The 27127-nt window shown below is 47.0% G+C and overlaps 1 protein-coding gene across 1 annotated transcript in view; it reads left to right on the forward strand.

Moving 5' to 3' along the window:
- Positions 1–27127, forward strand: part of LOC147019124 (uncharacterized) — a 223369-nt gene that overhangs the window by 61633 nt on the left and 134609 nt on the right. Inside the window, exons 37-44 of the mRNA XM_085899932.1 lie at positions 9859–9969; positions 12065–12153; positions 12324–12461; positions 12590–12885; positions 13061–13338; positions 13485–13684; positions 13838–13985; positions 16060–16170. Of these exons, the coding sequence (XP_085756058.1) occupies positions 9859–9969; positions 12065–12153; positions 12324–12461; positions 12590–12885; positions 13061–13338; positions 13485–13684; positions 13838–13985; positions 16060–16170 (1371 nt within the window). The remainder of the gene's footprint in view (positions 1–9858; positions 9970–12064; positions 12154–12323; positions 12462–12589; positions 12886–13060; positions 13339–13484; positions 13685–13837; positions 13986–16059; positions 16171–27127) is intronic.

The raw sequence follows: 27127 nt of genomic DNA on the forward strand, positions 1-27127 counted from the left end.
GCAAAGGGGACAGGACAACTGCACCGTGTTGACGGGAGGATAGATGGGGCCATGTATCGCGAGATCTTGGCCAACAACCTCCTTCCCTCAACAAGAGCATTGAAGATGGGGCGTGGCTGGGTCTTCCAGCATGACAACGACCCGAAACACATAGCCAGGGCAACTAAGGAGTGGCTCCGTAAGAAGCATCTCAAGGTCCGAGAGTGGCCGAGCCAGTCTCCAGACCTGAACCCAAGAGAAAATCTTTGGAGGGAGCTGAAAGTCTGTGTTGCCCAGCGACAGCCCTGAAACCTGAAGGATCTGGAGAAGATCTGTATGGAGGAGTGAGCCAAAATCCCTGCTCCAGTCTGTGCAAACCTGGTTAAGAACTTCAGGAAACGTCTGATCTCGGTAATTGCAAACAAAGGTTTCTGTACCAAACATTAAGTTCTGCTTTTCTGATGTATCAAATACTTATTTCATGCAATAAAATGCAAATTAATTATTTAAAAATCATACATTTTGATTTTCAGGATTTTTGTTTTAGATTCCGTCTTTCACAGTTGAACTGAACCTATGATAAAAATTACAGACCTCTGCGTGCTTTGTAATTGGGAAAACCTGCAAAATCGGCAGTGTATCAAATGCTTGTTCTCCCCACTGTATATATATATATATATATATATATATATATATATATATATATATATATATATATATATATATATATATATATATATATATATATATATATATACATATATATATTATATGTATAGATGTTGGAGCCTGCTGTTGGCACAGTGGTTCGGGCAGCGGCTTGGGATCCAAAAGGTCCTGAGTTCAAGCCCCGTTGGGCCACTGAATTAATACGCCAGGGGGTTGACTCAACCTGTCTTCTTCCGAGGTCGGCGAAATGAGTACCAGTGAACTGGGCCGGTGTATACCACTGTTAAAATAGGTGTACCATATCCCTGTGTCGTAAGAGGCGACCAGGGTTGCTTCATGAAGGGCATCCGGCGTAAAACATGTGCCAAATCACTATGCGGATCATACGGATGATCCGCTGTGGCGACCTCTAAAAAGGGAGCAGCCGAAAGAAGAAGAAGAAGATGTATATCTACATATATATATATATATATATATATATATATATATATATATATATATATATATATATATGTATATGTAGAAATATAAATAAATATATGTGCATACTCGGTGAATGCATCCGGCATTGCCCGGGTTCTTTTTGAATGAATTTAATCTTTCTACATCGGTATGATGCGAGCACAGTATTAGTTCCCCATTGGGCCACGGCAGTCAGAGCCGAAGGGGGTTGGTGAGTGGGAAACACCCCCCCTCCCCCAGGCGACTTGAAAGCAAGTGACTTTAACTGTGCTCTGTGTGCAACACGAAGTGCTGAAATCAATGGGTTGGAATGGTCAATCACCAAGCGTAATGCAGAAATAGAGTAACAATGTCCTCTTTATAAGGTATTATATAGATTAGATTGGATTAGATTCGATTGGTTTCGTTCGATAGATTAGATGGATTATTTTAGATGTCGGCTCTGGTCAATTAGTTTGTGGGTGGGGGGGGGGGTGCAAGGAGAAGCATATTCTGCCTCAATATCATTGCGTACCCTCTTATTAAGATTATTGTTAAACAACAGTTAAGACTTGAAAAAAACCTTGTCATATGTGTTTGTGGTTTACATTTTTTTTTTTTTACTTCCGGTATTGGTACCCCACAAAACGCCATGAAGTGTAACATCAAAGTATCATGTTCCACTTTTATAAATATGATTTGATAATGACTGGATTAATCTTCATCTGTAAACATTTTGTGATAATAGTGTGAGAGAGTAAATATATTTCCTTTTGTGAACATGAGCGAATCTTCATTAATAATGTGTTCTCAACAGTCTTCTGTATTTCGTGTTGACAAGACGAAGAATCATCGCAACTCCAGCAAAGAAATTACAATGTATATTTTTGATTTATTTTCGTGCAACTCGTACACCCACTCCATGTGGGTGTGGCAGAACGGATCATGTTGTCCTATCTGAAATTATATTTATATATATTGTTGCGAATTCGCGCCCGCCGGCATGCGATCGTCCGCTCAACTCGAATGGCGGCTGCCTCGCCGACCGGAACGGACAATTCTGTCGTGACCCTCTCGGAACAACGCCGGGAGCTCGTCACGGGTGTGGGTTTATCCCCACCACGACCGTGCCAATTGCCCACCCGTGCAGGATAGGGTTGCTCGCCAAATTCGATCTACCTAAGTACCTGCGCGGATGGTCGACCGGGCGATCGTACCTTGCCGCAGGCTGACTCAGGACACAAACCGCTTAAGCGATCCGTTCCGTGCTTCAGAGATAACCGAGCAGTGTTGTCGTCGGCCTCAACGGTTCCGATTAATTATCGGGCGTATTAAGCCCACTACGAACATTCGTGAAGCAGGATGGAGGGTCAATTAAAAGGAAGGAGACGAAGCGAAACGGGCACAGTTCAACATGCAAGCACTTGATTTACACGACACACGAAGAGCACATTTATACAGCCAAACAGTGAAAATGCACATATATCAACCCAAACAAAAGCAACAATGCAGAGCTACAACCGAATAAGACCGACACACGGAAACACTTACACAGTTCTACTTTACAAGACACGGCGCCACAAGATCCATTCGAAAACCCTGAAAAGAAAATGGTGACTTCCCTTTGGGCTGTCGAGTCCCTCTCCCTCGTTTGTCGATGTGATTGCGCCTGAGCGCGACTCCGTGCCCTGGCGGGGCAGGCGAGAACTCTCTGGCGTGCCTCGCGCCGGCACTTGTTGGCCGCTCGACGCCACGGACGGAGTTTCCGGCGCTATCCCAGCACGGATAAAAAGGGGGGGGGGGAAACGTGATTGCTCGAGGTCGCGGTGTGGGGAATGGCCGACGCTCCGTCCCGCCAGCGGGGTCTCGGGACCGCCCCACAAAAGATCAGGCCAGCGGCCACCAGGAAGAGAAGAGGATGAGTGAGCCGGAAGACGGGAAGAGAGCAAGAGCAACAACAGTGCTCCTTCCGTGTCTGACTTTTTATCCCCCGGGGCTCCGCCCTTCACTCCGCCCCCGTTTTCGGCTCCACCCTCCTTTGAGAGGGTTCTCGAAGAGGGCATTCCCTCACCCCGACCACCTCACGCTGGTCATGCACCAATCGGCGGCGAGCTGCCCTCCCCCTTCTCCTCCCTCACACCAAGCGTGGAGAAGAATGGCGCGAAAACCCACCAGCATCGTTGGCAGTTTTCGTCCATTTTAAATAAAAGATAGGGAAAGAAAAATGACTTACTCAAAGCGTCGCAGCCCGAATGAATCACTTAATTTCCCTCTGAACAACGGATTTGGGCTAACGACACATGTACTTAAGAGATTTCTCACCTCCGGGACCTGAATGGTGGTTTGCAAATATCCACAGCCGTAACACTACCCCTCCCCTTTTTACAGACTCGTCCCGAGTCATCAAATTTTCGTGTGTCATCATGTGTAGTTCTCCCCTAGTACGTTTTACCTTCGGATCCCTGAGTGCGACATTCATGGTATTCGTGTCCCCAAAATAAATAACCTGAGGGCTGAGTAACTTACGAAACAAATCCACTCATACGGACGACTTAAATAAAATTGCCGGCGCTAGACATACATGCCGGGGGCGTACTCATATTTACAGTACATCTTAACTTACAAATTTTACACTCAACCATGGCCCTGGATCAATGGACTCTGCAGGGAGCAATACAAACGTCAAAAGAAAACCGATGCACGGGCCGCCACTGCAGGCCCGTGTTGTCGCTGCCAACAGGACAGTTCTTGCAGCTTGCAAGCTGTTGCTTGATGATCCTGGCGCACATGGCAATGAACAGGGGGAGGGCAAAGCAAAACTGAACGGGGCAAACGCAGAATCGAAGGCAGCAGGCATGGCATGGCAAAGGCAGCAGGCAAACACAGCCTGCAGAACAAGGCCGTTGCAGGCAAACACAGCCGGCAGATGATCGACCGGCACATGCCTTGAAGCAAAAACAGCTGCAGACGATCCGGCCGGTTCAGGCCTCACAGGAAAACAACGGCTGCCGATGAAGTTGGACGGCCTTTGCCTTACAGTGCATTTTGATGGAGGGAGTGCGGTGTTGCTGGCCACTCGGAACGTGGGCTCGGACCTACCTACCCGTCTCCCTCCCAACCTATCGCCTTTGTCTGTCACTGTACATACCCACTTCCTTAATTTTTAAAACCCAATTTAGCCCCAACTTATTTTTTTGTTGTTTTTATTTTTACTTCTTTTTATTTCCTATCTCCCACTATAATTCGTGGGATTTCCTATCTCCCACTTAACCCCCTTTATCGTCCTTGTTCGGCTAACCTATCGTCTACTCGCTTACTCCCAACCCCTACGTTCCCTTCCCAGAGGGGAACAAGGGAGAGCTCGCATCCTGTGTTGAGGCCCAACGAAGCCTCAGGATGGCCTCCCCAGACTTCAGCGATCTAACCCAAAGTGGGTCCAGCGGCCCACAACGAGAGCGAAGGGATGGATGGTGCGGAGGGGTACACTTCCTAATCTACCCTCTCCATTAACCTTTAAAACTACCCCGGGGATTTCAACAAGCGCCTCTCGCTTAAACTGTTGGTTCTAACAACCCAGATTCCCGTCGCCTGTGTTGGTATCCTCACAATTTCGGGCCTCGCCCCCCAATTTTCTTCCCATGTCTTCACACGGTCTCATGGCTGGAACGCGTGGCTCCCCTTGGCAGGCACGACCCTCTGCCGATTCCCTGACGATGGCACCCCCGGGCACTACACTGCCTCTGAGCCTACCAGCTCCCGAAACACCGGGGAGTGCCCCCATGGCAACTCCCCTGAAATGCTCACGTGGCAGGCTGGCTTCCCAGGCCCCTTTCCGAGGGTCACGCGTGCCCACACCACTGCCTACGCAGCTAACGGCGCCCGGGCCCCCGCATCATGCGGGCGCACCCGTGCCCACTATGCTATCCCGGCCCCCCATGGGCCCTTGGCCTACCGCGACCGACTAGCCCGGTGCCCTGGGTATCCACTCCGCGATACTCACCTTTCGCAGCCACGCTCCCAACCTGTCAACAGGGCTCCTGCACCCCTCCAAACGGGTTTCGAGCCCACACTCCCACCAACAGCAAAACGACTTCCATTTGTCAATTCAACTAACCCACTAACTTACACTACACTGACCCCAGGGTCCCTTGGGCGGGGGTCACTCCTCCCCCCAATCACTCATCGCACCATGCATTTCCCATTCACTCCATACACACAGACCCGCTGGCCTCACTCACTCAACATGTCTCCAGACAACTCACCAACACATCAACACACACATCGCTGAACTCTTCCATTCTGCTCACTTCTTCCCCTGACTAACTCGTGCTCCCACGTCGTCCCTTAAACTACAGCACCTTCCTTTTAACACTCCGTAGCTCAGTTACGTCCCCACTACACATCGAAAGTCTGTCACTGTCTCCAAATACTTATTTCCCATCCTAAATCTCAACCAACATACCTCTTACTCATCCATTCCACGGGCCCCATGAGGACTTACCCCTGCCCCATGGAGCCAGGATAGGGTCAAGCTAACACGAACCCATTCCCCTAACTCGTTGTATCCTGTGCCCAGGCCAGGGGGTCTTCCACCCCTTTCCCGGGAATCCTGTTCACCCGAAAGCGAGGCTTGCTTTTGTGAATTTTTCTTTTTTTTCAATTATGCGCAGCACCAGCGCGGCAACTCGCAGCTCGCGCACCAACGCGGCAATTCGCAGCCGCGCACCTTTGGCGTGACGTCATGGCAGCTGTTCGCGTCCCTTGTCCCTCTTGGACAGTACCATCTGGCAGGGATTCACCCTCCTGCCGGATTCCAACCAGACACGCAGCCATGACGTCATCCGGCGCATAAAAAACACAAGCCCCACATCTCGAGGGGTTCCCCACGTGAACACATGTGCTTTGCCCGTTGGAGCTTAACACACATGCCCGCGTGGAGAACCAGTCCAGTCCAAATCCGAAATCCTGCCTAAACTTTGTCGGTCCGCCGGATCGGCAAATCCACCGCGTGCGTTTCCGGACCGGGTTTCACTCCCGCAGCCGAGCACGTGGCGGCCTCGTGCGTTGCACAGCACGGACCTCGTGCTCGCCGCTGGGTGAACCCGGCGCGGTCCCCAAAACAGCTTCGGCCGCTTCCCGGCTTTTGTCTGTCTGTCGCCGTCGTCGTATCCATTCGACACACGCACTCCCACGTGTCACGACGCTCACACTCCACTCCATTACTCACCCCGGGAGACGCGGCTGCATGCTCACGCATGCCGACCGACATCTCCCTTGCACACAGCGACCTTGCACACGCTGTCTCCCTCACACACCGTGTGCTGGGAGGCACGCACTCCGACACACTCGTGACCACACCACTCACACACGGGGTCGCTTCCACACACGGGGGCACACTCACACCTTGCACCACACACACCGGGACAACCACACTGGGGATTTGTGCCACCCCAGGGGTTTCCGGGGCCTCTATACCCCCCAAGCTGCACGTGCACCCGTTCGCAGCACCCGTCCCCTCGAACTCGCAAAGCACGACCGAACCCACCTTGTCGTGATTCGCCTCAAGGGGTCATACTGCCTCCCCTCCTTCCTGGAGGAGGCTATCCAGCTGCTTGCACCGGGTCCCAACACGCTCCGCGAGCTCACCTCATCGTCCTCCACTAACTCCGTGTGTGTGTGTGTGTGTGTGTGTGTGTGTGTGTGTGTGTGTGTGTGTGTGTGTGTGTGTGTGTGTGTGTGTGTGTGTGTGTGTGTGTGTGTGTGCGCGTCTTTAACCCCGTCCAATTCACCCTCTACCTCCCGTGTCTCTGTTATTTCCGTCTCTTCCCTTGTTGTCTCCCTTGTCTCAACTATTATTTCTTTTCTCCTTTCCGTCGTCACCTTGTGTCTATTAGTCTCTGCTTCTTTCTGGCGTCTTTCCCTTATCTTTACGTAGGTCAACCTTGCTTTCTCCTTAAGTCGCTCCCGTCCTTCCCTCTGTTTCACTCCTTGCTCTTTCACGATCTCCACGTACCTCATCCTTGCTTTCCGTCTTTATTGTTCTTTTCTCTCCCTCCCAATTCCTTTCACATCGTCTCTTGTCTCCCTCGTGCACGTCTCCGTCACCCAAATTCGTTTTTCCCTCTCGGTCACCGTCACTGTTGCTTTCTCTGTCACTACCCTCGCCCAACACGTCTCCCGAATTAGTTTCTCCTTACCCGCCTCCACTGCGGGCCTGACAAACGTTGCACTCCCTCTCAGCTCGTTCGCTCCCACACGGGGCGTCGCCATTACGCACTCCGTCCGCTGTTGTTGCATTCATGCCCGCCTGCAGGCTTCGGCCCATGTTCTGCGTCTCTTCACCTGTTGTAAATTCGCATTCATTTGATTATTCATCCTGCACACATTTGTTTTAATTTCATTCGTGCTTTTATCCATCTTCGCATTCATGCCTTTTATTTCGTTTTTCATTACCTTCGCAAACTTCGTTTGACGAAGGTATTGTATTGACCCCTGTATATTTATTTATTGGTAAATATGTGTGCGGACAACATTGCGCAAAAACTGCTGGACCGATTTGCATGAAATTTTCAGAGATGATGTGCAGTTACTCAAGGACGCCAGTCTAAGCTTTTGGGAGCGACCGGATCAAAGGTCAAGGTCAAGGTCAAAAAAAGGTCAAAATCGTTTTTTTGCGATTAAAGTATCAATTTTGTTCCGATTTACATCAAATTAAGTCCAAAATGTTCAGTATTCAAATCCCGATCCAATGATATGGCGTATGGTATAGTGTTTGCAACCCGAGTTAGTCTGTGGAAGTCAAAGGTCAAGGGGGTCACCAAAATGGAGTTTTTGATTGGGAAGCGTTGTGGACAACATTACACAAAAACCACTTCGCAGATTGTCATGAAATTTTGTGGATGTGTTTGGCATCACGAGAGGACAAATCGATTAGATTTTGGGAGCGATCGGATCAAAGGTTCAGGTCAAGGTCACAAAAAGGTCAAAATCGTTTTTTCGCGATTAAATTGTCAATTTTGTTTTGATTTACAGCAAATTAACTCCAAAATGTTCAAAATTAAATTCCCCATTCTCTAATATGACACATGGTATAGTACTTTTGTCACCCAAGGCAGTGGCTGGGGGTCAAAGGTCAAGGGGTCACAAATTCACATTTATATCGGAAAGCGTTGTGGACAACTTAACGCAAAAAAAAAAAAATGCAGAGAGGCTTTAATTGTTTTGGATTTGTTTGGCATCATGAAAGGACAAATCCATTAGATTTTGGGAGTGATCGGATCAAAGGTGAAGGTCACAAAAAGGTCAACATCGTTTTTTCATGATGAAAACGGTTAATATGTTTCCGATTTACATCAAATTAACTTCAAATTGTTCAGTGTTCAATTCCCCATCTTCTGATATGATACAAGGTATAGTACTATTGTCACCCTAGGTAGCGGTTGTGGGTCAAAGGTCATGGGGGTCACGAAATGCATATTTGTATTGAGATGCATTGTGGACAACTTAATACAAAGGTAACTCGTGGCTGCGGCGAAGGTATGCGCTATACGAGTGCCCGTTCTAGTTTCATTTGTGTTTGTTTCCATTTTGAGTGCGTTTCCATCCATTTTCGCATTCATTGCGTTCATTTGTTGCGCATTCGTTGTTATTACCTGTAGAATCCTGTCGAGTGCACTCGGTTCGACAAGGATCGGGGGGTTTGGGTGGAGAGGGGGAGGGGAGGTGTCATATGCCAGGGCCTCTGCCGCTGCGCCCATTTCGGGCTCTGGGTTCAGTTGGGGGAGGTCATCCTGCACAACAGGCAATTCCTGCACGGGGATTTCATCCTGGACCATGGATTCAACACATTCTCAATCCATTTCTAATACCCCCGGCTCCCGCTCACCTTGAGACTCCATCTTATTTCACGTAAGGGGTTAATTTAAATTGCTCGTAATTTGGAGGGAATCGGGGGTCGCTCCACTCACCCCTGAGCCGATTCCCATTGAATTTAGCTTGGAGGCGGGAGGGATTCGAATCCCACTCCCGGACACCAGTGTTGCGGTCGCGCCCGCCGGCGTGCGATCGGCCGCTCGACTCGAATGGCGGCCGCCTCGCCCACCGGAACGGACAATTCTGTCGTGACCCTCTCGGAACAACGCTGGGCGCTAGTCACGGGTGGGGGTTTAACCCCACCACGACCGTGCCAATTGCCCACCCGCGCAGGATAGGGTTGCTTGCCAAATTTGATCTACCTAAGTACCTGTGCGGATGGTCGACCGGGCGATCGTATCTCGCCGCAGGCCGACTCCGGACACGAACCGCTTCAGCGGTCCGTTCCGTGCTACAGTGATAACCGAGCGGTGTTATCGTCGGCCTCTACGGTTCCAATTAATTATCGGGCGTATTAAGCCCACGACGAACCCTTTACGTGAAGCAGGATGGAGGGTCAATTAAAAGGAAGGAGACAAAGCGAAACGGGCACAGTTCAACATGCAAGCACTTTATTTACACGACACACGGAGAGCACACATATGCAGCCAAACAGTCAAAACGCACATATATCAACCCAAACAAAAGTAACAATGCAGAGCTACAACCGAATCAGCATTAACATTCTGGATCAGCATTAATGTTAACGTTCTGGAGCATTAACTAAAACGATTGCATTCACTGAAGCCAAAATAATGTTCTTCATGGTGTACATGGTTTCAATCCGTTCTGGAAATTTGTTTTCATTTGGTGGAGTTTCACTGGACTCACACATGTTTCTTCTTGTTGAACATTTAGGGACAACAACACCACCTATCCTTTCCACGAAACTCTCAACAATCCCAACTCCGACACTCTCAACAACAATCCCCACGTCCACCATGACTACTCCACCGGTCATTACGAGAGGTAAAGGTACCTCCTTTTTTTTTTCTGTGAATATTTTTTTGTCGGTTCAAATTGGCATCTTAAAGACGGAACATTCAAGTATCATGTTACACTTTTATAAACACGAATTGATGATGACTGGATCAATCTTCACATGCAAACATTTTTGTGATAATTGTGTGAGAGAGCAAATGTATTTCTTTTTGTTAACATGAGCGTATTTAATGAATAATGTGTTCTCAACTGTCTTCTGGCTTTGGTTTTGACAACACGAAGAATCATCGCAACTTCAGCAAAGAAATTGCAATTCATAATTTTGATCTATTTTCGTGTAAATCGTGCACCCGCTTCATATGGGAGCATCAGAACGGGTCATATTATCCTCTCTGGTATATATATATATATATATATATATATATATATATATATATATATATGTATAGATGTTGGAGCCTGGTGTTGGCGCAGTGGTTCGGGCAGCGGCTTGGGATCCAAAAGGTCCTGAGTTCAAGCCCCGTTGGGCCACTGAATTAATACGCCATGGGGTTGACTCAACCTGACATCCTTCCGAGGTCGGCGAAATGAGTACCAGTGTACTGGGCCGGTGTATACCCCGGTTAAAATAGGTGTACCATATACCTGTGTCGTAAGAGGCGACCAGGGTTGCGTCAGGAAGGGCATCCGGCATAAAACAGGTGCCAAATCACGATGCGGATCATACGGATGATCCGCTGTGGCGACCACAAAAAAGGGAGCAGCCGAAAGAAGAAGAAGAAGATGTATATCTACACATATATATGTATATATGTATATATATATATATATATGTATATATATATGTATATATATATATAGATATATGTATATATATATATGTATATATATATATATATATATATATATATATATATATATATATATATATATATATATATATATATATATATATATATCCATACATATATATATCCATACTCGGTGAATGCATCCGGCATTGCCCGGGTTCTTTTTGAATGAATTTAATCTTTCAACATCGGTGTGATGCGTGCACAGTATTAGTTCCCCATTGGGCCATGGCAGTCATAGCGGAAGGGGGATGGTGAGTGGGAAACACCCCCCCCCCCCCCACCCCCCCAGGCGACTTGAAAGCAAGTGACTTAAACTGTGTTATGTGTGCAATACCAAGTGCTGAAATAAATGGGTTGGAATGGTCAATCACCAAGCGTAATGCAGAAATAGAGTAACAATGTCCTCTTAATAAGGTATTAGATAGCTTCGATTAGATTCGATTCAATTAGATGAGCGAGATAGATTACATTAGATGTAGGCTCTGGTCAATTAGTCTGTGGGGGGGGGGTTGCAAGGAGAAGCATATAATGCCTCAAGATCGTCGCATTCCTCTCAATAAGATTAGTATAAAACAACCGTAAAGACTCTTAATAAACCTTGTCATATGTGTTTGTGGTTTCCTTATTTTTTTACTTCCCCACAAGACGCCATGATTGGCGCTCCACAAAACGCCATGAAAAGCTATATATTATATACAAGTTATCATGGCATTTGCCCAAGGCCGAAAAACCCCTTCGGGAAGCGGGACATGATTCCTCTTCATATTGTTTTGTTATAACATGAAAACTTTTCACTTCTTATTGTTGTTATTCCTTTTGTTATGATAAGCTATCTGTATGCATTTACTTGGATTTATCCCAACACGGAAAAAGGACTCTTGAAATGGGCAAATTCAGTTGCAACAACTGCCGTCGTGTCACCCTTGGTCCCCCGACCAAGACTGGTTGAGATTTGATAAATATCAAACAAATATATCGCAGTCAGACAGAAAGACAAGAAACAAATTGTGTCTTTTGATCTGTTAACGTTTCAACCCAAAAATCTTTCAAAGCAGGTGTGTTTTGCTTTGAACAGTTCATCATAGTATGTTCATGCTGTTGTGATCACTGATGATCATCTATTACAAAATGACACTTAAATAATTTTTCTGTCACAGAGCTTGTATTGCAGTGCAAGTATTTCAAATTACGTTTGTTCCAAGGTAAGGCAGAGAATGCAAGTCAATTGGGAGAATAATTTCCAATAACTGATTCCCTTTTGAACGTAGAATGCACGGGATGGGGAGATCCTCACTACACCAGCTTTGATGGAAAGAAATTTAATTTCCAAGGAACCTCCACATATGTATTGGTGCAGGTAAGGTGAAGTGAGCTTATTTAAAGAAGAGTGCAGATATTTATGATGTAAAATGATAAAAATTATCATGAAAAAGAGCAATTTTTTTTTTAATGCTAAAGGAGTTGATGAATAATTGGTGAAAACCATACCGCAGACTGAGAATACGAAAAATATTTATCTTTGCTCAGCCTTGCAATGAAACGAATTGGCGGGTGTTGGTAAAGAATGAGCATCGCAAGGGGAACACGAAGGTTTCCTACACCCGGGAAGTGCTCACGGAAGTGTATGGCAAGGAAGTACAGTTTTTTGGTAGCAAGCGGTTCAAGGTACGTGTTGACTATAAGATCAACATCATCAGTTTTACATTTATTGCATTTGTCCTTTTTTTACGGCCATGATGGCATTGTAGGTTCGCATCATTTGTCGACAACTAACTGGATTTAACTTGTTGCAGCTGGATGGGGTTCTTAAAAACATGCCGTACAAATTCTTCAATGGATCAGACTCATTCCATGTGCTCCATTGGGGTCGCTACCGTTACCTGATTGCTGCCTTTGGCCTTGAAGTGTTGTACGACGGTCATCATAATGTGCGTGTGCGTCTTCCAAACACCTTCTCTGAGAAGGTCTGTGGCCTCTGTGGAAACATGGACAGTCAGACCAGTAACGACTTCAGAATGAAGAATGGCACGTTGACAGAAAATGCGGCACATTTTGGGAACAGCTGGAAGATTGGTGATGAAAACAACAAGTATGTTGGTCTTCGTTGCCTTTTTACTTTCAATAAATAAATACCTCACGACATCTCGTTTGTCATTTGCATGTGCGGCACTTTTTGATTGATACTATTTCATAACAAACACAAACACCTCAAATGAACACATCTGCAATCCATTGCAAATTTTGTTTCTCGACTGAACTCACAGAGATGTTGATGATGATGGCACAACCTTGCTACTGAATGCAACGTTGAAGGAGAAAGCAAGAAGGAACGAATCCTGTGGGATGTTGCTCCTTGAGGACGGCCCTTTTGCTGCTTGCCATCGCAAGTTTGACCCACACGTTTTCCTGGAGGACTGCATCTTTGAATATGTTGTCCGTGATATGGATGAGGAAGCACTGTGCGAGGCATTGGAGTCATACTTTGTCACCTGTTCGGCTGATGGAATGAAAATGCAAACATGGAGGAAACCAGATCTTTGCCGTAAGATGGCGTTAACTTTCTGGGATTGTCATTTTGTTTTCACAAATAACAGCAAACATAGTATGTGTGGGTGTGTATTTGTTATATTTTCATAATTTTAACAACAGACGTTTTTATGACCAGGGTTTCCTTTTCTTATCGCTCAGCTCTACAATGCCCATCAAATAGCTCTTACACAATGTGCATTCCTGACACTGTTGCAACTTGCTCCAAATCTGAAACGAAAGAATTACAACAGAGCACTTGCGTTGAGGGCTGTAAATGTGATGCTGGCCTTTTGTGGGATGTGGATCATTGTATCAAGGAAGTGGAATGTGGTTGCATGCAGGACAACAGTTATTACAACGTGAGTATCGGGACAAATGAATAAAAACCCTTCACTTGAGAGTCACACAAGAATGAATAGTGAATGATTTGTATTTTGCTTTACTCTTGTTTGAACCTTTTTGATCGTCATGCAATTGTATTGGCAAGGATGACACTGAGGATTTCTCCGCAGTTCAATGAGTCCTACATTTCTGAGGATTGCAGTCATCAGTGCACCTGCCAAACTGGTGGAAATATCAGCTGTGTATCTTTCACGTGTGACCTGAACGTAAGTGACTGCAAAGTGAAAGAAGATGGAATCTTGGGCTGTTATCCAAGAGGTAAGATTTAAGCAAAGGGATGTGGCACCTGCTTTGAGAGGCAACATTTCTTTTCACTCTTTCTTCAATCCTCTTCCTGAGCATAAACTATTATATACTCTTGTAAATAATTTAATTTGTTTGTATCATATATGTGAAAGTAAAATTCAATCATGATGGCAATTGTTGGAAATGTAAAACATTCCTCATGGATCTCGGATTTTCTTCTCTCTTTAAACGATTAAATTGAAAGTTTCTTCATTGAATGGAATATCTTGCTCAAATTGATGAAGTAGTTGTCAGTAATTAATTCCAAGGTTGGTCTTTATTTTACTTATTTCCTTTATGGTGATGTCATCATTGTTATGGTTCAAAGCGACTGAATGCAGCTTCTCACTAATTTTACATATCATTGTGTTGCTTTGGTCTATTGCGAATGATGGAAGACATTTTTGTCATGTTCTTTCAACCTCAATTCTCAAGAGACTGCTTTTTCACCACAACTCATATATGATCCATATTCCTTGTTTGCATCGTCCTTTTCACGATTTGAATGTGTTAGTGTGTTTGTGAAACAAAATCCTCTTGTGATGAGTCGTGACCTTTGCTCCCTTTCTTTGGAAAAGACTGCAGCAAGTGAGGTTAGCGCGTCGCTTCGATTGAAGTTGTAGAATTTCCCAGCTCTTAAAAATATTGACCAGATCCTTTAAGCTTCTTTGTCCCAATTGTGGAGGAATAGAGGGAATGCAGATCAACTGTAAAGCACGAAATCAAATTCCACTGCACGACTCAACAGTACTAAACACAAGCAATGGGGCTCGGTGCAAGATTACATCACAAAAGTGAGAATAATAGAAAAAGTAAAGAGGTGCAACATAGCTGTGCTGTTTGATGTTCACGTGGGTGTGTGTACCTTATGTTTTGCCATTTGCTTACTTCATTTTTTATTGCCTTTCTTCTTCATGTGAAAGGATTTTTTTTTAAAATAATATTGCACACATCATGTGTGCATTAGGTCCTCCGTGAGTGTCAACAACAATGGGTTCATGACTATTGACCCCTTTTTTGAAGTGCTTGTTCAAATGTTGGCATTCCTCCATTTGACTCTTTCCATGGTGTCGGTTTCATATAAACCCAAACATTCCGTATCTTTCTCAACTTTTTCAACCCACGTGTTTTTCGGATGTTCTGTCGACTTTCTTCCTTTTTCCACGATCAATGCTCCTTTCTTTACACTCCCATCTTCTGACCTACGTTGCACATGACCACAGCAATTGAGTCTTCTTTTCTGAAGTTCTTCTTCACCAGGATTGACATTTAATCTCTTCCTCATTTCTGAGCTTGGAATTCTTTCTTTCAGAGGCAATCCATTCATCCTTCTTATTGTTATAATCTCTGTCCTTTCCATTATTTTGCCTTCTTTCATTTGCATTGCCCATGTTTCGCCTCTTTGCTTCAATCTTTTCCAATAAACTCTCAACAATCGAAACTCTGACAGTGCAGTCTGATGCAGCCTTTATTATCTCAAGCCTTTACAGATAATGGAATTTTTGTGTGCTTCATCCTCCCACATCGTTTTCACCATTTATTCTTGTCTGATGTTATCTCCATTTCATGACTAATTTACAGACAGATAGCCAGATGGACAACCTGAAAACATAACGCCTCCGGCTTTCAGCCACGGAGGCATAACAATGCCTTTTTCTGATTTTACGTTTCAGCTTCTGCAATGACTTGTGCAGTTCTCCCTTTTGCTGGAATCATGAGTGAACTGGCAATTACAGGGAATCTTCTGTACTTTCTCTGCAACATCACAATCAATTTTCGAAAAAAAATGACTCACAGAAATTCTGAACTTCACTTTTAATATTTTGCATATTTGGAAATGGATCATCAATATGTTGTTGAACCAAAAACAGTGCTATTTCTATATAATTTAATCAATGTTCTGGAGCATTAACTAAAACGATTGCATTCACTGAATCCAAAATAATGTTCTTCATGGTGTACATGGTTTCAATTCGTTCAGGAAATTTGTTTTCATTTGGTGGAGTTTCACTGGACTCACATTTGTTTCTTCTTGTTGAACATTTAGGGACAACAACACCACCTATCCTTTCCACGAAACTCTCAACAATCCCAACTCCGACACCCTCAACAACAATCCGCACGTCCACCATGACTACTCCACCGGTCATTACGAGAGGTAAAGGTACCAGCATTTTTTTTTTTCTCTGTGAATATTTTTTTTGTCGGTTCAAATTGGCATCTTAAAGACGGAACATTCAAGTATCATGTTACACTTTTATAAACACGAATTGATGATGACTGGATCATTCTTCACATGCAAACATTTTTGTGATAATTGTGTGAGAGACCAAATGTATTTCTTTTTGTTAACATGAGCGTATTTAATGAATAATGTGTTCTCAACCGTCTTCTGGCTTTGGTTTTGACAACACGAAGAATCATCGCAACTCCAGCAAAGAAATTGCAATTCATAATTTTGATCTATTTTCGTGTAAATCGTGCACCCGCTTCATATGGGAGCGTCAGAACGGGTCATATTATCCTCTCGTATATATATATATATATATATATATATATATATATATATATATATATATATATATATATATATATATATATATATATATATATATATATATATATATATATATATATATATATATATATGTTTGAGCCTGCTGTTGGCGCAGTGGTTCGGGCAGCGGCTTGGGATCCAAAAGGTCCTGAGTTCAAGCCCCGTTGTGCCACTGAATTAATACGCCAGGGTGTTGACTCAACCTGTCATCCTTCCGAGGTCGGCGAAATGAGTACCAGTGTACTGGGCCAGTGTATACCGCGGTTAAAATAGGTGTACCATATCCCTGTGTCGTAAGAGGAGACCAGGGTTGCGTCAGGAAGGGCATCCGGTGTAAAACATGTGCCAAATCACTATGCGGATCATACGGATGATCCGCTGTGGCGACCTCTAAAAAGGGAGCAGCCGAAAGAAGAAGAAGAAGATGTGTATATGTATATATATATATATATATATATATATATATATATATATATATATATATATATATATATATATATATATACATATATATATATATATATACAAATATAAATAAATATATATGCATACTCGGTGAATGCATCCGGCATTGCCCGGGTTCTTTTTGAATGAATTTAATCTTTCTACATCGGTATGATGCGAGCACAGTATTAGTTCCCCATTGGGCCATGGCAGTCAGAGCCGAAGGGGGTTGGTGAGTGGGAAACACCCCCCCCCCTCCCCCAGGCGACTTGAAAGCAAGTGACTTAAACTGCTATGTGTGCAATACGAAGTGCTGAAATCAATGGGTTGGAATGGTCAATCACCAAGCGTAATGCAGAAATAGAGTAACAATGTCCTCTTTATAAGGTATTATATAGATTAGATTGGATTAGATTTGATTGGTTTTGTTCGATAGATTAGATGGATTATATTAGATGTAGGCTCTGGTCAATTAGTTTGTGGGTGGGGGGGGGTGCAAGGAGAAGCATATAATGCCTCAATATCATTGCGTACCCTCTTATTAAGATTATTGTTAAACAACAGTTAAGACTTGAAAAAAACCTTGTCATATGTGTTTGTGGTTTACATTTTTTTTTTTTTACTTCTGGTATTGGTGCCCCACAAAACGCCATGAAATGTAACATCAAAGTATCATGTTCCACTTTTATAAATATGATTTGATAATGACTGGATTAATCTTCATCTGTTAACATTTTGTAATAATAGTGTGAGAGAGCAAATATATTTCCTTTTGTTAACATGAGCGAATCTTAATTAATAATGTGTTCTCAACAGTCTTCTGGCTTTAGTGTTGACAAGACGAAGAATCATCGCAACTCCAGCAAAGAAATTACAATGTATATTTTTGATTTATTTTCGTGCAACTCGTGCACCCACTCCATGTGGGTGTGGCAGAACGGATCATGTTGTCCTATCTGAAATTATATTTGTATATATTTTTGCGAATTCGCGCCCGCCGGCGTGCGATCGTCCGCTTGACTCGAATGGCGGCTGCCTCGCCCACCGGACGGACAATTCTGTCGTGACCCTCTCGGAACAACGCCGGGAGCTAGTCACGGGTGTGGGTTTATCCCCACCACGACCGTGCCAATTGCCCACCCGCGCAGGATAGGGTTGCTCGCCAAATTCGATCTACCTAAGTACCTGCGCGGATGGTCGACCGGGCGATCGTACCTCGCCGCAGGCCGACTCCGGACACGAACCGCTTAAGCGGTCCGTTCCGTGCTTCAGAGATAACCGAGCGGTGCTTTCGTCGGCCTCAACGGTTCCGATTAATTATCGGGCGTATTAAGCCCACTACAAACCCTATTCGTGAAGCAGGATGGAGGGTCAATTAAAAGGAAGGAGACGAAGCGAAACGGGCACAGTTCAACATGCAAGCACTTGATTTACACGACACACGAAGAGCACATTTATACAGCCAAACAGTCAAAATGCACATATATCAACCCAAACCAAAGCAACAATGCAGAGCTACAACCGAATAAGACCAACACACGGAAACACTTACACAGTTCTACTTTACAAGACACGGCGCCACAAGATCCATTCAAAAACCCTGAAAAGAAAATGGTGACTTCCCTTTGGGCTGTCGAGTCCCTCTCCCTCGTCCGTCGATGTGATCGCGCCCGAGCGCGACTCCGTGCCCTGGCGGGGCAGGCGAGTCCTCTCTGGCGTGCCTCGCGCCGGCACGTGTTGGCCGCTCGACGCCACGGACGGAGTTTCCGGCGCTATCCCAGCGTGGATAAGAAGGGGGGGGGAAACGTTGTTGCTTGAGGTCGCGGTGTGGGGAATGGCTGACGCTCCGTACCGCCAGCGGGGTCTCGGGACCGCCCCACCAAAGATCAGGCCAGCGGCCACCAGGAAGAGAAGAGGATGAGCGAGCCGGAAGACGGGAAGAGAGCAAGAGCAACAACAGCGCTCCTTCCGTGTCCGACCTTTTATCCCCCGGGGCTCCGCCCTTCACTCCGCCCCCATTTTGGGCTCCACCCTCCTATGAGAGGGTTCTCGAAGAGGGCATTCCCTCACCCCGACCACCTCACGCTGGTCATCCAATAATCGGCGGCGAGCTGCCCTCCCCCTTCTCCTCCCTCACACCAAGCGCGGAGAAGAATGGCGCGAAAACCCACCAGCATCGTTGGCAGTTTTCGTCCGTTTTAAATAAAAGATGGAGAAAGAAAAATGACTTACTCAAAGCGTCGCAGCCCGAATGAATCACATAAATTCCCTCTGAACAACGGATTTGGGCTAACGACACATGTACTTAAGAGATATCTCACCTCCGGGACCTGAATGGTGGTTTGCAAATTTCCACATCCGTAACACTACCCCCTCCCCTTTTTACAGACTCGTCCCGAGTCGTCAAATTTTCGTGTGTCATCATGTGTAGTTCTCCCCTAGTACGTTTTACCTTCGGATCCCTGAGTGCGACATTCATGGTATTCGTGTCCCCAAAATAAATAACCTGAGGGCTGAGTAACTTACGAAACAAATCCACTCATACGGATGACTTAAATAAAATTGCCGGCGCTAGACATACATGCCGGGGGCGCACTCATATTTACAGTACATCTTAACTTACAAATTTTACACTCAACCATGGCCCTGGATCAATGGACTCTGCAGGGAGCAAAACAAACGTCAAAAGAAAACCGGTGCACGGGCCGCCACTGCAGGCCCGTGTTGTCGCTGCCAACAGGACAGTTCTTGCAGCTTGCAAGCTGTTGCTTGATGATCCTGGCGCACATGGCAATGAACAGGGGGAGGGCAAAGCAAAACTGAACGGGGAAAACGCAGAATCGAAGGCAGCAGGCATGGCATGGCAAAGGCAGCAGGCAAACACAGCCGGCAGATGATCGACCGGCACATGCCTTGAAGCAAAAACAGCTGCAGACGATCCGGCCGGTTCAGGCCTCACAGCAAAACAACGGCTGCCGATGAAGTTGGACGGCCTTTGCCTTACAGTGCATTTTGATGGAGGGAGTGCGGTGGTGCTGGCCACTCGGAAGGTGGGCTCGGACCTACCCACCCGTCTCCCTCCAAACCTATCGCCTTTGTCTGTCACTGTACATACCCACTCCCTTAATTTGTAAAACCCAATTTAGCCCCAACTTATTTTTTTGTTGTTTTTATTTTTACTTCTTTTTATTTCCTATCTCCCACTATAATTCGTCCCCGAACCCCCTTTATCGTCCTTGTTCGGCTAACCTATCGTCTACTCGCTTACTCCCAACCCCTATGTTCCCTTCCCGGAGGGGAACAAGGGAGAGCTCGCATCCTGTGTTGAGGCCCAACGAAGCCTCAGGATGGCCTCCCCAGACTTCAGCGATCTAACCCAAAGTGGGTCCAGCGGCCCACAACGAGAGCGAAGGGACGGCTGGTGTGGAGGGCTACACTTCCTAATCTACCCTCTCCATTAACCTTTAAAACTACCCCGGGGATTTCAACAAGCGCCTCTCGCTTAAACTATTGGTTCTAACAACCCAGATTCCCGTCGCCTGTGTTGGTATCCTTACAATTTTGGGCCTCGCCCCCCAATTTTCTTCCCGTGCCCTCACACGGTCTCATGGCTGGGACGTATGGCTCCCCTTGGCAGGCACGACCCTCTGCTGATTCCCCGACGATGGCACCCCCGGGCACTACACTGCCTCTGAGCCTACCAGCTCCCGAAACACCGGGGAGTGCCCCCCATGGCAACTCCCCTGAAATGCTCACGTGGCAGGCTGGCATCCCGGGCCCATTTCCGAGGGTCACCCGTGCCCACAACACTGCCCACGCGGCTAACGGCGCCCGGGCCCCCGCATCATGCGGGCGCACCCGTGCCTATTATGCTATCCCGGCCCACTATGGGCCCTTGGCCTACCGCGGCCGACTAGCCCGGTGCCCGGGGTACCCACTCAGCGATACTCACCTTTCGCAGCCACGCTCCCAGCCTGTCAACAGGGCTCCTGCACCCCTCCAAACGGGTTTCGAGCCCACACTCCCACCAACAGCAAAACGACTTCCATTTGTCAATTCAACTAACCCACTAACTCACACTACACTGACCCCAGGGTCCCTTGGGCGGGGGTCACTCCTCCCCCCAATCACTCATCGCACCATGCATTCCCCATTCACTCCAGACACACAGACCCGCTGGCCTCACTCACTCAACATGTCTCCACACAACTCACCAACACTTCAACACACACATCGCTGAACTCTTCCATTCTGCTCACTTCTTCCCCTGACTAACTCGTGCTCCCACGTCGTCCCTTAAACTACAGCACCTTCCTTTTAACACTACGTAGCTCAGCTACGTCCCCACGACACATCGAAAGTCTGTCACTGTCTCCAAATCCTTATTTCCCATCCTAAATCTCAACCAACATCCCTCTTACTCATCCATTCCACGGGCCCCATGAGGACTTACCCCTGCCCCATGGAGCCAGGATAGGGTCAAGCTAACACGAACCCATCCCCCTAACTCGTTGTATCCTGTGCCCAGGCCAGGGGGTCTTCCACCCCTTTCCCGGGAATCCTGTTCACACGAAAGCGAGGCTTGCTTTTGTGAATTTTTATTTTTTTTCAATTACGCGCAGCACCAGCGCGGCAACTCGCAGCTCGCGCACCAACGCGGCAATTCGCAGCAGCGCACCTTTGGCGTGACGTCATGGCAGCTGTTCGCGTCCCTCGTCCCTCTTGGACAGTACCATCTGGCAGGGATTCACCCTTCTGCCGGATTCCAACCAGACACGCAGCCATGACATCACCCGGCACATAAAAAAACACAAGCCCCACATCTCGAGGGGTTCCCCACGCGAACACATGTGCTCTGCCCGTTGGAGCTTAACACACACACCCGCGTGGAGAACCCGTCCAATCCAAATCCGAAATCCTGCCTAAACTTTGTCGGTCCGCGGGATCGGCAAATCCACCGCGTACGTTTCCGGACCGGGTTTCACTCCCGCAGCCGAGCACGTGGCGGCCTCGTGCGTTGCACAGCACGGACCTCGTGCTCGCCGCTGGGTGAACCCGGCGCGGTCCCCAAAACAGCTACGGCCGCTTCCCGGCTTTTGTCTATCTGTCGCCGTCGTCGTATCCATTCGACACACACACTCCCACGTGTCACGACGCACACACTCCACTCCATTACTCACCCCGGGAGACGCGGCTGCACGCTCACGCATGCCGACCGACATCTCCCTTGCACACAGCGACCTTACACACGCTGTCTCCCTCACACACCGTGTGCTGGGAGGCACGCACTCCGACACACTCGTGACCACACCACTCACACACGGGGGCACACTCACACCTTGCACCACACACACCGGGACAACCACACTGGGGATTTGTGCCACCCCAGGGGTTTCCGGGGCCTCTATACCCCCCCAAGCTGCACGTGCACCCGTTCGCAGCACCCGTCCCCTCGAACTCGCAAAGCACGACCGAACCCACCTGGTCGTGATTCGCCTCAAGGGGTCATACTCCCTCCCCTCGTTCCTGGAGGAGGCTATCCAGCTGCTTGCACCGGGTCCCTACACGCTCCGCGAGCTCACCTCATCGTACTCCACTAACTCCGTGTGTGTGTGTGTGTGTGTGTGTGTGTGTGTGTGTGTGTGTGTGTGTGTGTGTGTGTGTGTGTGTGTGTGTGTGTGTGTGTGTGTGTGTGTGTGTGTGTGTGTGCGCGCGCGTCTTTAACCCCGTCCAATTCACCCTCTACCGCCCGTGTCTATGTTATTTCCGTCTCTTCCCTTGTTGTCTCCCTTGTCTCAACTATTATTTCTTTTCTCCTTTCCGTCGTCCCCTCGTGTCTATTAGTCTCTGCTTCTTTCTGGCGTCTTTCCCTTATCTTTACGTAGGTCAAACTTGCTTTCTCCTAAAGTCGCTCCCGTCCTTCCCTCTGTTTCACTCCTTGCTCTTTCACGATCTCCACGTACCTCATCCTTGCTTTCCGTCTTTATTGTTCTTTTCTCTCCCTCCCAATTCCTTTCACCTCGTCTCTTGTCTCCCTCGTGCACGTCTCCGTCACCCTAATTAGTTTTTCCCTCTCGGTCACCGTCACTGTTGCTTTCTCTGTCACTACCCTCGCCCAACACGTCTCCCGAATTAGTTTGTCCTTACCCGCCTCCACTGCGGGCCTGACAAACGTTGCACTCCCTCTCCGCTCGTTCGCTCCCACACGTGGCGTCGCCATTCCGCACTCCGTCCGCTGTTATTGCATTCATTCCCGCCTGCAGGCTTCGGCCCAAGTTCTGCGTCTCACCCGCATTTTTTTCATTTCTTCTTTCATTCCGTTCTTCACCTGTTGTAAATTCGCATTCATTTGATTATTCATCCTGCACACATTTGTTTTTATTTCATTCGTGCTTGTATCCATCTTCGCATTCATGCCTTTTATTTCGTTTTTCATTACCTTCGCAAACTTCGTTTGACGAAGGTATTGTATTGACCCCTGTATATTTATTTATTGGTAAATATGTGTGCGGACAACATTGCGCAAAAACTGCTGGACCGATTTGCATGAAATTTTCAGAGATGATGTGCAGTTACTCAAGGACGCCAGGCGAAGCTTTTGGGAGCGATCGGATCAAATCTCAAGGTCAAGGTCACAAAAAGGTCAAAATCGTTTTTTTGCGATTAAAGTGTCAATTTTGTTCCGATTTACATCAAATTAAGTCCAAAATGTTCAGTATTAAAACCCGATCCACTGATATGGCGTATGGTATAGTGTTTGCAACCCGAGTTAGTCTGTGGAAGTCAAAGGTCAAGGGGGTCACCAAAATGGAGTTTTTGATTGGGAAGCGTTGTGGACAACATTACACAAAAACCACTTCGCAGATTGTCATGAAATTTTGTGGATGTGTTTGGCATCACGAGAGGACAAATCGATTAGATTTTGGGAGCGATCGGATCAAAGGTTAAGGTCAAGGTCACAAAAAGGTCAAAATCGTTTTTTCGCGATTAAATTGTCAATTTTGTTTTGATTTACAGCAAATTAACTCCAAAATGTTCAAAATTAAATTCCCCATTCTCTAATATGACACATGGTATAGTACTTTTGTCACCCAAGGCAGCGGCTGGGGGTCAAAGGTCAAGGGGGTCACAAATTCACATTTATATCGGAAAGCGTTGTGGACAACTTAATGCAAAAAAACAAAACGCAGAGAGGCTTTAATTGTTTTGGATTTGTTTGGCATCATGAAAGGACAAATCCATTAGATTTTGGGAGTGATCGGATCAAAGGTCAAGGTCACAAAAAGTCAACATCGTTTTTTCATGATGAAAACGGTTAATATGTTTCTGATTTACATCAAATTAACTCCAAATTGTTCGGTGTTCAATTCCCCATCTTCTGAAATGACACAAGGTATAGTACTATTGTCACCCTAGGTAGCGGTTGTGGGTCAAAGGTCATGGGGGTCACGAAATGCATATTTGTATTGAGATGCATTGTGGACAACTTAATACAAAGGTAACTAGTGGCTGCGGCGAAGGTATGCGCTCTACGAGTGCCCGTTCTAGTTTCATTTGTGTTTGTTTCCATATTGAGTGCGTTTCCATCCATTTTCGCATTCATTGCGTTCATTTGTTGCGCATTCGTTGTTATTGCCTGTAGAATCCTGTCGAGTGCACTCGGTTCGACAAGGATCGGGGGGTTTTGGTGGAGAGGGGGAGGGGAGGTGTCATACGCCAGGGCCTCTGCTGCTGCGCCCATTTCTGGCTCTGGGTTCAGTTGGGGGAGGTCATCCTGCACAACAGGCATTTCCTGCATGGGGATTTCATCCTGGACCATGGATTCAACACATTCTCAATCCATTTCTAGTACCCCCGGCTCCCGCTCACCTTGAGACTCCATCTTATTTCTCGTAAGGGGTTAATTTAAATTGCTCGTAATTTGAAGGGAATCGGGGGTCGCTCCACTCACCCCTGAGCCGATTCCCATTGAATTTAGCTTGGAGGCGGGAGGGATTCGAATCCCAGACACCAGTGTTGCGAATTCGCGCCCGCCGGCGTGCGATTGGCCGCTCGACTCGAATGGCGGCCGCCTCGCCCACCGGAACGGACAATTCTGTCATGACCCTCTCGGAACAACGCCGGGCGCTAGTCACGGGTGGGGGTTTAACCCCACCACGACCGTGCCAATTGCCCACCCGTGCAGGATAGGGTTGCTTGCCAAATTCGATCTACCTAAGTACCTGCGCGGATGGTCGACCGGGCGATCGTACCTTGCCGCAGGCCGACTCCGGACACGAACCGCTTCAGCGGTCCGTTCCGTGCTACAGTGATAACCGAGCGGTGTTATCGTCGCCCTCTACGGTTCCAATTAATTATCGGGCGTATTAAGCCCACGACGAACCCTTTACGTGAAGCAGGATGGAGAGTCAATTAAAAGGAAGGAGACGAAGCAAAACGGGCCCAGTTCAACATGCAAGCACTTGATTTACACGACACATGGAGAGCACACATATACAGCCAAACAGTCAAAATGCACATATATCAACCCAAACAAAAGCAACAATGCAGAGCTACATCCGAATAAGACCGACCCATGGAAACACTTACAAAGTTCTACTTAACAAGACACTGCGCCACAAGATCCATACAAAAACCCCGAAAATAAAATGGTGACTTCCCTTTGGGTCGTCGAGTCCCTCTCCCACGTCCGTCGACGTGATCGCGCCATTGCCGCGACTCCGTGCCCTGGCAGGGTAGGTGAGTCCTCTCCGGCATGCCTCGCGCCGGCACGTGTTGGCCGCTCGATGCCACGGACGGAGTTTCCGGCGCTATCCCAGCGCGGATAGAAGGGGGGGGGCGTAAACGTTGTTTCTCGAGGTCACGGTGTGGGGAATGGCTGACGCTCCATCCCGCCAGCGGGGTCTCGGGACCGCCCCACAAAAGACCAGGCCAGCGGCCACCAGGAAGAGAAGAGGACGAGCGAGCCGAAAGACAGGAAGAGAGCAAGAGCAACAACAGCGCTCCTTCCGTGTCCGACTTTTTATCCCCTGGGGCTCCGCCCTTCACTCCACCCCCGTTTTCGGCTCCACCCTCCTTCGAGAGGGTTCTCGAAGAGGGGCGTTCCTTCACCCTGACGCCTCACGCTGGTCATCCACCAATCGGCGCGAGCTGCCCCTCCCCCTTCTCCTCCCTCACACCAAGCGTGCAGAAGAATGGCGCGAAAAACCCACCAGCATCGTTGGCAGTTTTCGTCCGTTTTAAATAAAAGATAGGGAAAGAAAAACGACTTTCTCGAAGCGTCGCAGCCCGAATGAATCACATAAAATCCCTCTAAACAAAGGATTTGGGCTAACTACACATGTACTTATGAGATATCTCACCTACGGGACCTGAATGGTGGTTTGCGAATTTCCACAGCCGTAACACTATATATATATATATATACCGGGCGTAGTGGCATGCGCCTGTAATCCGGCTACTCGGAGGCTTGGGTTGGAGGTTCGCTTGATGACAGGAGCTCTGCACTGGGCCGTGTTATGAGAGGGTGTAGGGCAGCCCGGAATCATGGCGAAACCCAATCCTTATCCCTGTGTCGTTGGAGGTGACCAGGGTTGCGTCAGGAAGGGCATCCGGCGTAAAACCTATGCCAAATCAGTATGCGGATCATAACGGATGATCTGCTGTGGCGACCCCTCACGGGAGTAGCCGAAAAACGAACAACATATATATATATATATATATATATATATATATATATATATATATATATATATATATATATATATATATATATATATATATATATATATCGGCCCACATACCGAGCTTCACATCAGCAATTAAACTCATAAATAACATTGCTGGTTTGTGAGGTGGGTTGCACATCCTTGTTGACTCGCGTTGACAAATGGAGAGGGGTAAAGATTACTCGGGGTTGCACAGTCAGAAAAGTGTTGGACACCATATGTTTGATTTGTACTTCAAACCTTCGTGATGATTGCCCTTTCTGGGGCATCCTGATATAGACTGGACATTTGTCCGGACCAATCTTCCGATCTCTTGTCGTGTTTAGAAACTTGTGTAGGTCTCTCTTAATTAGATGCTCAGGATAAACATTCTCCCCGAGTGTATT

The sequence above is a fragment of the Eptatretus burgeri genome, chromosome 10 (genome assembly GCF_056783735.1).
Source record: "Eptatretus burgeri isolate ZD-2024b chromosome 10, Ebu_testis_v1, whole genome shotgun sequence".
NCBI classification, from domain to species: domain Eukaryota; kingdom Metazoa; phylum Chordata; class Myxini; order Myxiniformes; family Myxinidae; genus Eptatretus; species Eptatretus burgeri.